The sequence below is a fragment of the Anomaloglossus baeobatrachus genome, chromosome 4 (assembly GCF_048569485.1).
Source record: "Anomaloglossus baeobatrachus isolate aAnoBae1 chromosome 4, aAnoBae1.hap1, whole genome shotgun sequence".
In the NCBI taxonomy this organism is placed as follows: domain Eukaryota; kingdom Metazoa; phylum Chordata; class Amphibia; order Anura; family Aromobatidae; genus Anomaloglossus; species Anomaloglossus baeobatrachus.
The window spans coordinates 666,858,858-666,876,689 of record NC_134356.1 but is presented as its reverse complement, the minus strand read 5'-3'; the positions used below and the strand labels follow the sequence as shown (position 1 = coordinate 666,876,689).

Below are 17,832 nucleotides of genomic sequence, written 5' to 3'. Positions count from 1 at the left end.
TCAGAAATGCCTACAATCTACAATGAACTCGCTGCCGCCCGACCACCGTGCGGAGCTGCCGTCCGACCGCCGTGCGGAGCTGCCGCCCGACCACCGTGCGGAGCTGCCGCCCGACCACCGTGCGGAGCTGCCGCCCGACCACCGTGCGGAGCTGCCGCCCGACCACCGTGCGGAGCTGCCGCCCGACCACCGTGCGGAGCTGCCGCCCGACCACCGTGCGGAGCTGCCGCCCGACCACCGTGCGGAGCTGCCGCCCGACCACCGTGCGGAGCTGCCGCCCGACCACCGTGCGGAGCTGCCGCCCGACCACCGTGCGGAGCTGCCGCCTGACCTACACCCCACCTATTGTCTCCTCCCCATAATCCTATAGAATGTAAGCCCGCAAGGGTAGGGCCCTCTTCCCTCTGTACTAGTCTGTCTACTGTAACTTGTATACGTATTTTGTATGTAACCCCCTTATGTACAGCACCATGGAATTAATGGTGCTCTATAAATAAATAATAATAATAATAATAATAATAATAACTAGCGGTGAGTGGGTATTAACCCTGCCCGGGTGCATGGTACTAGTAACTAGTGATGAGCTGGCACTACCATGCACAGGTGCTCGGTATTCATAATGAGCAGTCAGACGCTCAGAAGGGCGCTGTTACGGGGGGACCGGCAGATTAGGACCAGGGGGTATATATCCTAATCGCCAGTCGGGGCCCACCGTGCTCCAGATGACAATGGAGCTGCTGGCACCTGAGGGTTAGGCGGAGACTATAGAGCTGGATGGCTCTCAGATAACCCAGGAACTCTGGGAACTGGTCACGTGTGTTGGGACACGTCAGACCGGATGACAACCCGATTAGCGTTTTGGTGCACCTAGCGCTACACCAACCACGTGTGCAGGAAACACGTCAGGCCGGGTGGTAACCAGGTAGCGTTGACCGGAAGACCGCCACGAAAGCGCCCTGTCGGCCACGTGTGTAGGACACGTCAGGCCGAGCGGTCCTCCGATTAGCGTTTCTGGCCACCTCTCGACTGGCCACGTGTGTGTAGGACACGTCAGGCCAGATGGGTACACCAGTAGCGTTGACCGGGAAGCCGAGGAAAATAAGGAACACCCTGTTAACTCCACAGGGGTCCTGGAGTACGCTGTCCGTGTGCGTAGGGGGCACAACCGGACAGGTGGCGCAGCAGGTGCGTTGTCCGTGTGCGTAGGGGGCACAATCGGACAGGAAGCACAGCAGCCGCAGCCCAGTTAACGCCACTGGGCTGCTATAGCAAGACTGGAACGGCAGGAGGGAAGCACGGCGCCTGACCCTGATGTGCCGAGCCACGAATCTTGGCGTGACAGGCACCGTTCGCCTAACCCTACCTACCGCTTCCCAACATAGGCTTATGCCGCAATGAGGCTCTAACATGGAGGTGTGCTCTGACTGAGCAAATGTGAAGACTGCGCACCTCCATGTTGTCTCCAGCCCCTTTTATAACCTGGGTCCGCCCCAAACCCAGGGTGGAACCACCAAGGTCCAATAGCAGAGTGCCATGTCATCAGTGACGTCACATGCGACCTATCCGGAACCGCCACGTCATTGATGACCTCATGGCAGCCACGCCCCAAACACTTCACCAGTCATCGTCTGACGACCAATACTGAGGTGCCAGATCATAGGGGCGGGCCTCTGCGAGCCAGTCCGGAGTTGCCACGTCATCAGGACACCTGACACCCTCTGCCCTATCAGGACGTGCCACCTCACGGGCATGCTCAGTGAGGTCCTTACCGGACCTAGCCTCTGGTGCACTAAGTGCCTGAGCATGCCCAGTAGCCTGAGCAACAGGCTCAGAAAGCAGACTATCAGTTTGAGCATGCTCAGTAGGCACATCCCAGAACTTAGACACAGCACGAAGTCCAAGTACCTGTGCAAAGAGGCTGTTAGGGTTAATTGTGGGGGCATGCTCAGTAGCCTGAATTGAGGACTTAGTCTCAGACATAACACAAACAGGCTGAGCATGCTCACTAGGCAAAACACCGGGCTTAAACTCTGGCTGGGGTAAATCGGCGCACGCATGCGCACTAGCCGCCTCTCCACACTTAGACGTGGTGGAAGGAACAGCCAACTGGACGACCCGAGGCACGGCCAAGAACGGCAGCCGGCGCCTGGGCGCAACAGGAACCGCAGCAGGCTGCTTGCGGCTATGGCGGCGCCGGTTCGTAACAGGCGCAGCTTGTGTACTTGAGTATAATGGAAGTCATGGGGGAAAAATGCTCGAGTTCCCCATCGACTCTCAATTATACTCAATACACTAGTTGAGCCCGTACGAGCGTGCGACTGCTTGTTACGAGTACTAAGAACCCGAGCATGGTACTGTTCGCTCATGTCTAATAAGAACTAATTGCTATCATGACATACTGAGAGTGTGAGTTTAGAAAAACAGTAATTTTGACCAAGGGTGCCCAAACATTTACATGCCTTTGTAGTTAAAATATTCTGAGTTGGTAAAGGTATGTTTTTGATGAGATGTAAATAGGGGGTGTTTCCATTAATTATCCAGAATGGAGATCCGCTACAAAATCATTTTTTTTTCTCAACTCCCAGGAGGACCCAGCACACTGAAACATTACATTAGTTTCAATGGGGACTGCATAATAATTCATTTTACCTACTGGTGAAACTAGTGGGTATTTTCATACTTCCTGTCATGTTATTGACCAGATAACATTTCATTGCTAATAGAGATGAGTGAACCTCAGGCTCGGAAAATTACGTGAAAATCATCATGGTGAGTATCGTGCTGTGCTGGTGTCTGTGTGATTACCTGCATAGTTTGTGCTGCTGAAAGTGTTTGTTCCTCTCAAAATTGGATTACATTCAGCCATTCAGAGTACTGAGATGATTTGTTCATGGAGAATTATTAAAAAAATAAACACCGCCCACCCACCTCCGGAAGTGTTTTGCTTTAGGCCGATAGCAAAACATTTCCAGAGGTGGGTGGGAGGTGTTTTTTTTCTTTTTTATTATCTGTGAACAAAACACCACGGGGATTTTCACATCATTTTCCGAATGCTAACCCCGAGCCTGAAGCCTGAGCTTTGCTCATCTCTAATTGCTAATGGTCTCAGAAGTTGAACATAAATAGCAGTAGATCATCTTATTTTAGGTGACCCCGTTTTTCAAAAAGTTAAAGCCCAAAGAAGAGTGTCCTACGATAACACAAAGACTCCAGGGTTCTTTTTTTTTGTGTTGTACCCACCGTATTCCTTTACTTCGAATTGTGTTGTATAATTCTGTATCAAGGTGTCCTCAAACTTTGCTGAAATGGTCCATAGTCCTAAGCTGGAAAGCAGAAAGCATCAAACTAGTAATTATTATCAATATCATCATGAAAATCACTATAATTGTCTTCATGGTGAACATTAGAGATGAGTGGGTTGTTTATAACTCCAATTTGCTTGGACAAGTTTTTCTCAAAAACTCAAAATACGGTGAATATTTTGCACCACTGGGATGTTAGCAGTGTAGTGCGGCCTAATGTGATCTTGGGGCAATCTGGAACTAGAAGGTCTCAGCGCATTGTGGATCACAGAACCACTTAAATGCCTACTTGCCATTTACTCTGAGTTGGAGCATATTTAATTCCATACAGCACTGAATGGGTTAAGGTTTTAGGGATACTTTGCATGCTGCGACATCACTAGCCGATGATAGCAATGCCGAACGCGATAGTCCCAGTCCCTGTCGCACATGCGATTCTTGTGATAGCTGCCGTAGCGAACATTATCGCTACGGCAGCTTCACACGCACTTACCTGCCCTGCGACGTCGCTCTGCCCGGCGACCCGCCTCCTTCCTAAGGGGGTGTGTCGTGCTGCGTCACAGCGACGTCACAAGGCAGGCGGCCAATAGAAGCGGATGAGCGGAGATGAGCGGGACATAAACATCCCACCCACCTTCTCCCTTCCGCATTGACGGTGGACAGCGGGCGCAGGTAAGGAGATGTTTGTCGGTCCTGTGGTGTCACACACAGCGATGTGTGGAACTGCAGGAGCAACAAACAACATCGTACCTGCGGACGCACCGACATTATGAAAATGAACGACGTGACACAGATCAGCGATTTTTTTACTGTTTCACGCTCATTCATCTTCTCTCCTAAGCTTTACACATTGCGACGTCGTTACCGGGATGTGCGTCACTTTCGATTTGACCCTGACGATATTGTGGCGCCCTGGACTAGCCAGGTCGTCACAGGTACTATAACACAACACCCCACCCCGAGACAGGCACATCAGCCAGACACCAAATCCTTGTTGCCTCCCTCCAGGGGCTGATGTCCACATCTGGTGGGGTGGAGCCAGGCGGTTGGCCCCACCCACTGAGGAGTTCACAGTCCTGGAGGCGGGAAAAGGAAGAGAGAGCAGTTAGGGAGCTGAAGTGAAAGGAGTGGAGTGGGAGTAGAGGAGAAAACTGACTGTGTCCGGGTACATGGCCCGGGCACTAAGAGCAAGGTTGGCAGACAGTGGTGGCCATCTGCAGGAGAGGCAGATCAACGCGGAACCGTAGGACCGGGGTCGGGCGGTGGCCCGCCGGTACCGAACCGGGGATCGAAGTGAAGCCAGCACAAACCTGCAGGGCCTGCGGACCCCGACCAGGCTTGGAGTCGCCGTTAAATAGGTCAAATCCATCAGTGACCGGAACCCCAGGGGTTTCCTAACAGCCAAGACCCGATTGAAGGCAACCGCCACGGCTGGAGTTCCAAGGACCAGAGTCTGCGGGCAAAAGGGGCTCCTCCGGCATATACTAAAGCTGGGGAGCGGGTTACCGGTGGGAACCCATCGGGACCGAATGTACACCGGGATGCAGGGAAAGGCAGCCACCACTAACTGTCCGGGAGAAATTACAGCAGCCGGCTGCGGGACCCGTCCATCCAGCCGTTTGGTTTACCAGAGACTCTGCGTACATTTGTGGCTAAGTGAGTACTACCGTGCCATCCGGCACTGCGCTGCGCCGCCCAGGAGACCCTGCACCCTCCAGACCCTGCCTCCCCGTCTCCTCACCGGGCCCCGGGACAACTAACCCCTACCCACGGAGGGGGAAACAACAACCCAGCTGCTCCCTGCCATCGCTCCCGGGATCCCCCGTCACCAGCAGCGGTGGTGTTCCAACCTCACCACAAACCGTGGGTGGCGTCACGGACCAAACCCCCAAATCAGACTTCCCTTCTCCCCCCCTTTCACTCACGGGCGAGGAGTCCCCGGATCCGGCCCACCACTCGAGCCACCGAGCAGCCGTCGCAGCAGCGCCGGACCCGAGAGTTAGCGAGCGCAGCGGAGCCCTCCCCGCCCGCGACAATATCGCAGTAGCGATGTCGCAATGTGCAAAGTACCCCTTAATCTTCGTGGAGTGATCTCACAGGTAGTTGTAACCTCAGCTTCAGCCACTCCCTTCTGCTATAAATATCCATGAAACTAGCTTGTCACTGGCCCTCACTAGCCAGGGAGAGTTTAGGGTCAATCAGGGCCTAGGCACATGAGGGGAAGGACTAATATACGGCAGTTGGGGATTGCATGGATCAGTGTCAGGAGATGATCCCGATCCCTTCTCCCTAGTACCAGGGTCCACAGTTGTAACATGTCTTGGGTGTACCCTGTGTGTTGTGGCGCTCTCTGTGAGTTCCCTAACACCGAGCGGCGGAACCCCAGTGGTCACTGAGTGACATGGGAATGCTGATATCTGAGCAACCACCAATATAAGGCTGGTTTCTCACATCCGTTTTTTGGCACCAGGCACGATCTGGCGAAAAAAACGATACTATGGATCCGGCAAAAAAATGGATCAGTCGCATCAGTCTTTTCCATGCATTACATCCGTTTTTTGATGGATCCGTTGTGATACTGAGCATGCGCCATTCAAAAAAACTGATCCGATGGCGGAATCCGTTTTTTGCTGCATTACATTGGCTTCGGCATCCATAGGTTTTCATTGTAACTCACGCCGCATGGTGCCGGATCCGGCACAATACGTTTTTTCACCGGAGACAAAAAATGCTGCAAGCAGCGTTCCATCCGGCCACCGTATCAGCTACTTACGCTGGATCCGGCAAAAGCCTGATGCAACGCAAGGCCATGCGGCACAATCCGGCGCTAATGCAAGTCTATGTGGGAAAGAACGAATGCCAGATCCGTTCTTTGTTTTTTACTGGATCGTGCCTTACGGCAAAAACCGGATGTGTGAAACCAGCCTAAAAGGTATGTAAATCTTCTAGAAGTCTCAGCTGCTTATGGGGAAGCCAGCGTGATCACGCAAATCTATATGAGCTCACTCACTGATGCTTTAGCAGTGTAGGAAATAGTGTTGGGCAAGTTTTTTTGGGTGACAGAAATCACAAAATCGAACATCAAAATGTTTGAATTTCAGTGGAACTGCAAATTTCAAAGAATTCGACACCAACTTGATCCTCTTTGGATTGATCCACTCATCTCTAGCAAACATGATTGACTAGGTTATGCTGTCTTCTACTTCCACATTTTTGTAACTCACCTTACGAGATCAGTCAACTTATGAGACAAGGACATTATTCCAGTTTTGCTGGTTTGTTGAATCACATCTTTTTTGACAATGACATTTTCGGGAGTCTGTGGAAGAAAGAGAAGATCCTAATCATGCAGTTATGGCCCATCTTAATTAACAAACTGAGTGGCCTGCTCTCAGTCATTCGGGCATATGAACATCACATCCATTCTCTGAGGGTAAAACTCATACTATCGCTCTCATTCATTCTCGCCTGGATTATTGTAATTCTTTCCTAATTGGTCTCCCTGTTACTAAACTCTCCCCTCTCTAATCCATTCTGAGTGCCGCAGCCAGGATCATTTTCCTCTGCAACCGCTTCACTGATGGCTCTGCTCTGTGCCAGTCATTGCACTGGTTGCCTATCCGCTACAGAATCTAACATAAACATATCACTTTCACTCACAAAGCTCTCCACGGTTCCGCACCACCCTACATCTCCTCCCTCATCTCTATCACCCCACCCGTGCCCTCCGTTCTGCTAATGATTTAAGACTGACATCCTCAACAATTCGAACCTCCCACTCCCGTCTTCAAAATTTCTCACGAGCTGCGCCTATGCTCTGGAACACACTACCAAGAACAATCCAATTAATTCCCAACATCCACACCTATAAGCGGGCCCTAAAAACGCATTTCTTTAGACTAGTGTGATGCCCTGGACTAGCCAGGTAGTCACAGGTAGGCCCTTGCACAGCACCCGTTCCCCTAATAAGGTGTCATCAGCCACCCTTAAAACCCTAGTTACCTCCCTCAGGGTTTGATGTACACATCAGGGGGCGTGCCAAGGCGGTTGGACATGCCCATCAAGGAGTTCACAGGCCCTTAGGCAGGAAAAAATGAGTTTAGATAGTCTTGTAGTGGAGAGGAGTGAAGGTCAAGTGCAGAGGCAGACCTGTGCCCAGGTCTGCCACAGTCTAACACCAGGTGTCTGGGTCGGAGCCCAGTCACCTCTGGCTAGGATGCATACGGTGGCCTCAGTCTGCAGGAGCCGGGAGGACAGCTCGGTGGAACAGTAAGGGACCGGGAAAGGGTAATGGCCCGCCGGTACCGAACCGGGCAACCGACTGGAAACCGGACCACAAAGGGGGGTACTCAGACCCTGAAACTCGGTCCAGAAACCAGTGGACCCAGTTAATTAACTGATTGAGGTCTGGACTTTAGGTCCTTTCCCACCCAAGTCCCGACTGAAGACAACAGCCCACCAAGGGGGATAAAAAGCCACCGCTCAGGCAAAGAGATCCCACGGGCCAGTGTCTGCAGGCAAACGGGCTCTCCCGACACACATAACGCCGGGGAGCGGACTCCCGTTGCTGAAGCACGGGCTGTCCACAGCTACACAGAAGGTGCAGGAGAAAAGCGGGGACCACCAACCCGATTCGGGGACCAGAAGCAGCCGGCTGCGGGCACCGACCACCATCTTTTTGGTTTACTTGTGCATCTGTAATAGTGAGTACAATTGGGCCCTCGGGCCACGCACCACCCTGCACCGCCAAGCACCCACATACTATCCCCAACGGGCTCCGGGACCATCACCTCTGCCCACGGAGGGGTTAACACCTTTGCTGCGCAACATCTCCCCTGGGTGCCCTGTAAACAGCAGCGGTGGTGTCCACATTCACCACAACCCATGGGTGGCGTCACAAACTCTAACTAACAAACCACAGCCTCGGCCGTAACCCTAAACCCCCCTTCAAAGTGCCAGCCCCTTTCAGAGCGAAGTGACCCCCGGTCCGGAGGCGCTCGAGCCACCTACAAACGAGCCCGGATCCGAGCGGCTTGGCTGTAGCCGAGCGCGGGGCGGTACACTAGCCTATCACCTCACCACCCCCATCTAATTTAGTCCTATTCTGCCATTCATAAAATTTACTTCCAGTTCTCATCCCCTGTATCTTCTGGTTCCTTCCTCTTCATGTATTTTTTACTTTTTATCTATATAAATTCTGGCTGGTGACCGGTCCATGCAGCTGGTTTTGAATCCCCTATTAAATACTTGGCTGGACCATATATGACAAGCTTTTCTGCCCCCATACACCTTTTGTGTCTCCCCTATTTCCTCATAGACTGTAGCTTACGAGCAGGGCCCTCACTCCTCCTGGTATCTTAATTTTGTTATTTTGTATTGTCTCATATTGTCCCCTCTGAATTGTAAAACGCTATGGAATATATAGTCGCTATAGAAATAAAAAAATGATTAACAATTATTTTTTATTATTATTATTATTATTATTATTATTATTATTATTAATAAGCCAGAACAGAGGGTCACTTTGCAAGAGCAGCTCCTTTATGAAGGCCTTATCCATCTGTGTGCCTTCCATTTAATACAACATATGACTAGCTGCTTTGTGGCTTTCCAGCCACTTGTCAGTTTAGTCCAAAGTGGTATCTGTGGCAGGATTATTATTCTTTTAGATGACTGTTTTTGAAGGTTGATGAGCTGTTGATGCCCTGATGTTCCTTCCAAGCAGGATTCACCAGCGAGCTTATGGAAATGTGTGAGGTTGTAATTCAAATAAAAGGGCTTGTTTGTGACTTAGGGGTACTTTTCACGTTGCGACATCGCTACTGCGATCTCGTCGGGGGTCAAATCGAAAGTGACGCACATCCGGCGCCGGTAATGACGTCGCAACGTGTAAAGCCTAGATGTGCCGATAAACGATCGCAAAAGCATCGAAAATCGGTGATCTGTGTAGTGTCGGTTATTTCCATAATTTCGCTGCAGCGACAGGTACGATGTTGTTCCTCGTTCCTGCGGCAGCACACATCGCTGTCTATGAAGCAGCAGGAGCGAGGAACGTCTCCTTACCTGCGTCCCACCTGCAATGAGGAAGGAAGGAGGTGGGCAGGATGTTTACGTCCTGCTCATCTCCGCTTCTATTGGCCGCCTGCCGTGTGACGTTGCTGTGACGCCGCACGACCCGCCCCCTTAGGAAGGAGGCGGGTTGCCGGCCAGAGCGACGTCGCAGGGCAGGTAAGTGCGTGTGAAGCTGCCGTAGCGATAATGTTCGCTACGGCAGCGATCACAAGATATCGCAGCTGCGACGGGGGCGGGGACTATCGCGCTCGGCATCGCTACAATCGGCTAGCGATGTCGCAGCGTGCAAAGTACGACTAAGATGTTGATGGCCAGTCACTTGAGTAGGATAAACTCTGCCACTCATCAATGGCCACTAAAGAGTGTACAGAGCCACGATGTTCTTCTCTATTCATTGCGCACATCCGGCGGTTCTAGAAGCAGATACCTACTGCTCGGCTGTTAGATCCCCCACTGATATTATACTAATGTCCAATTTTACAGATCGGTTATCAATCTGTTAGATCAGGAAAACCTCTTTAATTAAAGCTATACAGAGTTATTTTTGACTGTAGGTTTTCTATCTTATTTTATGCAGTACTAGCTGTATTACCCGGCATTGCACGGGATAGTAAGTAACTATTCTTAACTATAACAAAATAAAATGAGTTAGCAAAAAATTATTTTGCTCATAAAAGTCACAAACTAAACAAGCGTCACCACCGAAATCATATTACCTCACACATCAGCTTCTTATACTAACAGTGTCCTTGGTTGCCTATAGCAACTAATCACAGCTCCTTGACGTCTAATAAAATAGATTATTTTTTCTGAACTAAACAAAATTTGTACATTTTACTCTTATCTAGTGTAGTGAAGAAGAATAGAGTCTTACCAGGAACTCGATGACCACCGGTTTGCTCACTGGTCTTAGATTTGGGGTCATGGTAAAAATTCTGTAAAGAACTGTAGAAGAAATAAACAATGTTTTATAGGATGAGTTGTATAGAGTTCATCAATATAACAATTATATGCCATATTTATATCCTTATCTGCTAGACTTAATATTTGCAAACATACCATGATGAAAGGTCAACGGTAAAACTTGAAGCTCTTCAGTCCTAATGCAAAATTTGTTATAGTCTCACCCATTATATGTCTTTTTCATGATGCTGGGTTCTTCATATGCTTTTAGACTGACTCAAGCAATGAAGCCTAGTTGCATCTTCCATCTTTACACTTTATATAGACCCTCTCCTACTTCAGATTTAGAGTTGCTTTTAAAATCTTGCATGGTGCCAGTATATAAGGTTCTCCTTGTATAGTTGTCACCATATTTTCTTTCAAGACGCATGTGGCTCTGTTGACTTAGGCGGGCTTTGCACGCTGCGACATCGGTAACAATGTGTTACCGATGCTGCAGCGATAGTCCCGCCCCCGTCGCACGTGCAATATCTAGTGAAAGCTGCCGTAGCGATTATTATCGCTACGGCAGTTTCACAAGCACATACCTGCCGTGCGACGTCCCTCTGGCCGGCGACCCGCCTCCTTCCTAAGGGGGCGGGTCGTGCGGCGTCACAGCGACGTCACACGGCAGGCGGCCAATTCAAGTGCAGGGGCGGAGATGAGCAGGATGTAAACATCCCGCCCACCTCCGTCCTTCTCATTGCAGCCAGCGGCAGGTAAGGTGAAGTTCCTCGCTCCTGCGGCTTCACACACAGCGATGTGTGCTGCCGCAGGAGCGAGGAACAACATCGCACCTGTCGCTGCACCGGCATTATGGAAATGTCGGAGGCTGCAGCGATGATACGATAACGACGCTTTTGCGCTCGTTCATCGTATCATCTAGGATTTACACACTACGACATCGCAAGTGACGCCGGATGTGCGTCACTTTCGATTTGACCCCACCGACATTGCACCTGCGATGTCGTAGTGTGCAAAGCCGCCCTTAAAGTCCATTATAATATACAGTTTAGAACAGTGATCTGCCTGATTGTTCAGTTGGTAGTTGTTATCTAGCCTTATGCCTGCTTTACACGAGTCGACCGATCGTGCGATTTCACGATCGTTCGTACCCGCCCCGTCGTTTGTGCGTCACGGGCAAATCACTGCCCGTGTCGCACAAAGTCGTGAAACCCCCGTCACACGTACTTACCTGCTGAGCGACCTTGCTGTGAGTGGTGAACATCCTCTTCCTGAAGGGGGAGGGACGTTCGGCGTCACAGCGGCGTCAAACAGCCGCCGGCCAATAGAAGCGGAGGGGTGGAGATGAGCGGGACGTAAACATCCCGCCCACCTCCTTCCTTCCGCATAGCCGGCGGGAGCAGGGAAGCTGTGTTCATCGTTCCTGGGGTATCACACGGAGCAATGTGTGCTGCCCCGGGTATGATGAACAACCGGCGCCATTTTAATTAGACATTTTTTTGAAACTGAGCGACGAGTACACGACTCACGATTTGTGACCGATTCAGCGTCGCTCGGAGGTGTCACGCGAGACGACGTCGTGAACGATGCCGGATGTGGGTCACGAAAACCGTGACCCCGACGATACATCGCACGATAGCTTGTCTCGTGTAAAGCACCCTATACTCTCCCATAAACCGTAGCTTTCGGTCTGCCAAATGTTCCTAGCCTTGATAACGGTACTCTCATAAACATCTAGAATTGTGGAATGTTACAAAAGAAAACTCAATGGAATGCTCAATGATAGTATCACCAAACTATAAATAAAAAGAATTACAAAAAGTCAACGACAAGTTGCAACTAAAAGGCAAAAAATATATAAAAAAGTATAGAATTCTAAACTTCAAAATGTACATTATACTTTGTTGAAAAGTTTGAGAACTTTGGCCTGAGTCCATGTATTTAAAAATAGTAAACGTTTACGAAAAAAAATAATGTTCCAGCTCCATTAAAAGTTCCATGAATAATTCATTTTCCAAAATTCAACAAGAGATACTGTCGTGCAGTGTTCTGCGTTACACTCGTTGGGTGTCATGGCGGCATCAGAATCAAATCCCATTGCAAAGTCCAAAAAACTGCCTGGGATTCTTTAGGTGCAAAGCCTGTCATGGGCGTCGTCTGGTTCTGACTTTCCTGCTTTCCAGTTCAGCGAGAGTTAATTTCTGCTGGCCTGTGATCAGGTGCTGGGAGCTCAGGCTGCTGATCATCATCTCCAGCCTGTATAGTTCTGTAGACTGGGGCTCTATGCCGGATATAGTTTTTTGCTTCCTGGTTCATGTTGCTATCCAGGTTCATGGTGATCTTCAGTCTGCGGTTCATCGTTGTGCGCGAATCCTCCAGTTGTGTACTTATTTCTTACCCCTTCGAAATTACTTCCCAGTTCACATATAGTTTGCACGAGTTTTCGTTTACCCTTGTCTGTGACTATTTGTGGGGTGTTGGTTACTGGGCCTCCAGCCCGCTCCCTGGGTGGGGAGAAGTAGTTTCAGGGCTTGGACAGAAGACAGGGCCACATTTGAGACCCGACCCTGACTATAATCAAGTCTACCGTAGAGATAAGGGACAGCACAGGGGTCTCAATCGTAGGGTAATCCTAGGAGCCCCTGTTCCATCCATACACCCATGTGACCCTGTGGGTGTGAGGAAAAAGGTGAAGCGTTTCGAACTCTAGTTGCATTCTTTCTCAAAATCCGGTCAGGGAACTCTTGCCAGAAGTGGTCCTCATGGCAGAATTATGGCCCAAACCTTACCTTCCACCTTTGTCTAAGTGACTAATTGTGCATGAAATTATAGAAATTGGGGTGCAAAAAAAAGGCAGCAGCTACTTTGAGCTGAAGAGTCAACTTTTGAAATATTTGACCATAAAAGAAGGCAGTTTATTTTATGAGTAGTACAAAATGAAGGTCTGCAGGCAGCAGTGAAGCACGGTGGAGAGTCATGGAACCTTAGGGTCATATCTCAGCAAATAGAGGTGTGAAGTTGATGTGGAAATGTTGAAAAACATAGGCAAATACTTGCCATTCTTGCAATACCATCAGTGAGGCATCTGATTGACTCCAATAATATTCTGTAGCTGGATAATGACCCCAAATAGCCAGTCATGTGATTAAGAAACATTTTCAGTGTAAAAAGCAACAAGGAGTCCTGGAAGTGACGATCTGGCCCCCATGGATCCCTGATCTCACATCATACTGTCTGTCTTAGATCACATGAAGGAAGAGAAGGATTTACCCAAGCCTTAAGGCGGCGTCACACGCAACGATATATCGTGCGAACGCATGAGCGATCGCACCCGCCCCGTCGTTTGTGCGTCACAGGCAATTCGTTGCTCGTGGCGCACGATATCGTTAACCCCCGTCAGACGTACTTACCTTCCAAACGACGTCGCTGTGGGCGGCGAACATCCCCTTCCTGAAGGGGGAGGGACGTTCGGCGTCACAGCGACGTCACACAGCGGCTGCCCAATAGAAGCGGAGGGGCGGAGATGAGCGGGACATAACATAACGCCCACCTCCTTCCTTCCTCATTGCCGGCGGGACGCAGGTAAGCTGTATTCGTCATTCCTGGGGTGTCACACGTAGTGATGTGTGCTGCCTCAGGAACGACGAACAACTGGCGCACAGAAGGAGGAACGACATTATGAAAATCAACGACGTGTCAACGAGCAATGATAAGGTGAGTATTTTTGCTCGTTAACAGTCGTTCGGAGGTGTAACACGCTACGACATCTCTAACGACGCCGGATGTGCGTCACAAATTCCGTGACCCCCAACAACATATTATTAGATATATCGTAGCGTATGACAGGGCCTTTATGCACAGAAGATCTGAGGTTGGTTCTCCAAGATGTTTGGAACAATCTCCTGCCTTTCAGAAACTGTGTGCAAGTGTATGTCGAAGAATTGATGATCTTTTGAAGGCAAAAGCTGGTTATGCCAAATATTGACTTAGATTTCTCTACATTACATCTTGTTAGTAGATTATAATTAACTATTAACACTAATACTTTTGAATGTTTTCTTAGGCCTGCGACACACATCCGTGCCGCCAGCACGTGTTTGTCATTTTTTGCACGTACTGGCGGCACGGAGACACGTTAAGCAATGATACCCTATTGTAGCAGGCACACACACGTAAAACCACACGGAACGTGTGTCCGTGTGCGTTTGTACGTGTGTGCGTTTTTCAAAGCGCTGACATGTCAGTGTTTTCTCCCGCAGCACGGGTGTCACACGGCCCGCACTCGTACCACACGGGTGTAGTGTGGATGCGGTCCCGTGTGACACGCGCCGGAGAAAACACACGTATCAGAGAAAAAAACCCAAAACATTTACTCACCTTCTCCAGCCCTCCTGTCTCTGCCGCTGCTGCCTCTTGCTGCCAACCGCCGCTCATTAATCTCATAGAATATTTACTTCACTGCCTGGCAGCAGCAGCAGCGGGGAGACGGGAGGGCTGGAGACCGAGGATCAGCACCACGGACAGCAGCGCGGACAGCAGGAAGGACCAGGTGAGTATGTTAATTACTGGTTCTACGTGTGCTATCGCGGATAGCACACGTAGAACACACGTGGCCCGCACGTACCAGAGACACGTACTTACCACACGCAACACGCAGGGTAAATACGTGTCTCTCGGCACGTGCGTGATTTTCACGTGAGTGTGGCAGAGGCCTTATTGTGCAGCATTTTTTTCACCCCATCCTAAAAATTTTGCACAGCACAATATTTATATGTGTATATACTATGTCAACCTTCAATATTAGTTTATACAAAAAATGTACAATTTTGTAGGGTTGAATAGGCGAACAGTATAACATTTGCTCTTTAGAGGAACATTTACGTGTGGATATCTTAAAGCAAAAAGTCAATTTATCACTCAATTCATAGTGTCACAAGGCTGTACCTGTAGTTCCGGGGGTGTAGATGGGTTTGTCAGTCTGTATGAAGATATATCCACTTTGAAAAGACACCAGTACAACTTTATCCAGAGAGCATTGTGGAGACTTTACAGACACGTACACAAATTGCTTCTTGTTTGGGTCTTTTTCCAGATTGGTTGAAGGAATCTGAAGGAACCAAAAACATCCTCATAGACACAATCACAGGCATAAAGGAGGACAGCTTACTCACCTTGCACATGAATGCGCATCGTCAGAGGATGATCTCACTCACCTCTCCACTGCCATCGTGTCCGACACTGTATTTCGGCTCAGTGCACATGATCCCGGACTCTCGGTTATGCGATCTACCTCAGTTTGAAGCTGGTACGCGTACACCTAGCTTCATAGTGCGCATAACCGAAACTCTGGGGTCAAGCGCACTGAGCCAATATCCAGTGTCGGGCGGCGATGGCAGCGGAGAGGTGAGTGAGATCATCCTGTGACGCTGCGCATTCATTACCATGTTAGTACACCCACAGGGGAGTACTAACATGCTAATAGGGCCAACTAGCAAGTGAAGTAACGCCCTTCAGACTACTCCCCGCGCTCATTAGCATACGATAAAATATCTTTGGAAATACTTTTTCTAAAGATCTCTTTATGTATTCTCTTAGATACAGGGACAGTTAGGCAGGGATTAGCAATATGCACCCAGAACTCCTCGTAATTTTGGGTGCATATTGCACCTGACAGGTTCCCTTTAACTACGAGGAGCATTTCACAACCTAATAAATCTTGAATGCAAGCCCAACGACATCAATGAGTACTGTATTGTACTTTGCTACCCCTCTGGTGGAACCATAAGGCAGCCTGACAATTCCTACGAGGCTACCAACCAGCAGCAACACAATATGCCTCATGAAGACCTATAAGGTTTCAGTAGATGTATAATGCCCAAGCAAAGAGCAACATGATTCCAACACTGGCCACATTATTGAAGCAACGTGCTTTACTCTTAATCACAGTAGTTGTTCAGCACAACCATACTTGTAAAAGCCAACTTGGCTCCATGCCGTAATCGTGAGAAATCCAAGAGGTAGGTCCCATCGCATTCACCCTGCCCCACTTCTCTTGATTGACAGGTCTTTACCTCAACACACATATAGGGAGAGACCTGTCAGTCTAGTTGAATTGGGCTGGGATCTCCTGGACTAGTTAAAACGGTGAGGTTGATATTTCCGAAGTGGAGACCACAGGATATAGAGGTATTGTCAGATATGTAGCTGGATTATCAAAAACCATATTAGAATTGAATTGTGTCAAATGTTTGTTAAAAAGTGAATTAAAGTCACAATCTAGAGATGAAAGAGATCAAGTCACAAGTAGTAACCAGTAGAAACATCTAGAAGGGAATAGAAGAAAAATCTAGAGCGGAATCCAGAGTTAGGACCAAAATGGAAGTGGGCAATGACTATAGCACAAAGATACTAAAACTTAGCACTAGTGATGGGTGGACTCACAGATACCCGGAGTTGGCAGGTCCAACCTAGTTAGAAAGCAAAACCCTGTTTGGGCCCGGAATTGATCCCGGATATCTGGCTGGATGCTATTTCCCATAAAAGTCTCTGGGGACCAAAATCTGGCGCTTTAAAATGGTGGTAGAAGGGCTAGGGAGATTGGAGCAGGAGCGCTATATTTACTCTTTGCATGGCTAGAACACTACTTCCAGTGCCACTCATTATCCTTCATACATATTCATTGCTTCTTCCGCCCACTGCCAATCCCCGCGTCTCTGATTGGTTGCGGTCAGATTTACCCTTTGTGGCAGTGTGTCTGACTTTAACTAGAGGTGCTGCGTGTGCATCTCTATTGCTGTGAAAATAAATAAATATGATACCCAGCATAGATATAACATACAGCTACAGGCTGCAGCCACCAGCCATATGCTTATCTTGGCTGTGTATGAAAATAAGAGGCACTACATGCGGCTTTTGTTTGAATTATTTAAATAAATCATTTAAAAAAAATGGTGTGTGGTCACCCCCAATTTTGATACCTGCCATGATAAAGCCGAAAGCTGGGATCTGGTATTCTCAAGCTGGGGAGGCTCATGCTTATTGGGCCCCCCAGGCTAAAAATAGCAGCCTGCAGCTACCCAGAATTGTCACATCCATACAGTCAGGGCCAGAAATATTTGGACAGTGACACAAATTTTGTTATTTTAGCTGTTTACAAAAACATGTTCAGAAATACAATTATATATATATAATATGGGCTGAGAGTGCACACTCCCAGCTGCAATATGAGAGTTTTCACATCCAAATCGGAGAAACGGTTTAGGAATCATAGCTCTGTAATGCATAGCCTCCTTTTTTTCAAGGGACCAAAAGTTATTAGACAAGGGACTCTAAGGGCTGCAATTTACTCTGAAGGCATCTCCCTCGTTAACCTGTAATCAATGAAGTAGTTAAAAGGTCTGGGGTTGATTACAGGTGTGTGGTTTTGCATTTGGAAGCTGTTGCTGTGACCAGACAACATGCGGTCTAAGGAACTCTCAATTGAGGTGAAGCACAACATCCTGAGGCTGAAAAAAAAGAAAAAATCCATCAGAGAGATAGCAGACATGCTTGG

The 17,832-nt window shown here is 48.9% G+C and overlaps 1 protein-coding gene across 1 annotated transcript in view; it reads right to left on the bottom strand.

Moving 5' to 3' along the window:
• LOC142304352 (complement C3-like) overlaps positions 1 to 17,832 on the bottom strand; it is a 183,472-nt gene that overhangs the window by 156,549 nt on the left and 9,091 nt on the right. Inside the window, exons 3-6 of the mRNA XM_075346657.1 lie at positions 15,225 to 15,387; positions 10,249 to 10,319; positions 6,527 to 6,621; positions 3,241 to 3,323 (exon numbers count right to left, since the gene is read on the bottom strand). Of these exons, the coding sequence (XP_075202772.1) occupies positions 3,241 to 3,323; positions 6,527 to 6,621; positions 10,249 to 10,319; positions 15,225 to 15,387 (412 nt within the window). The remainder of the gene's footprint in view (positions 1 to 3,240; positions 3,324 to 6,526; positions 6,622 to 10,248; positions 10,320 to 15,224; positions 15,388 to 17,832) is intronic.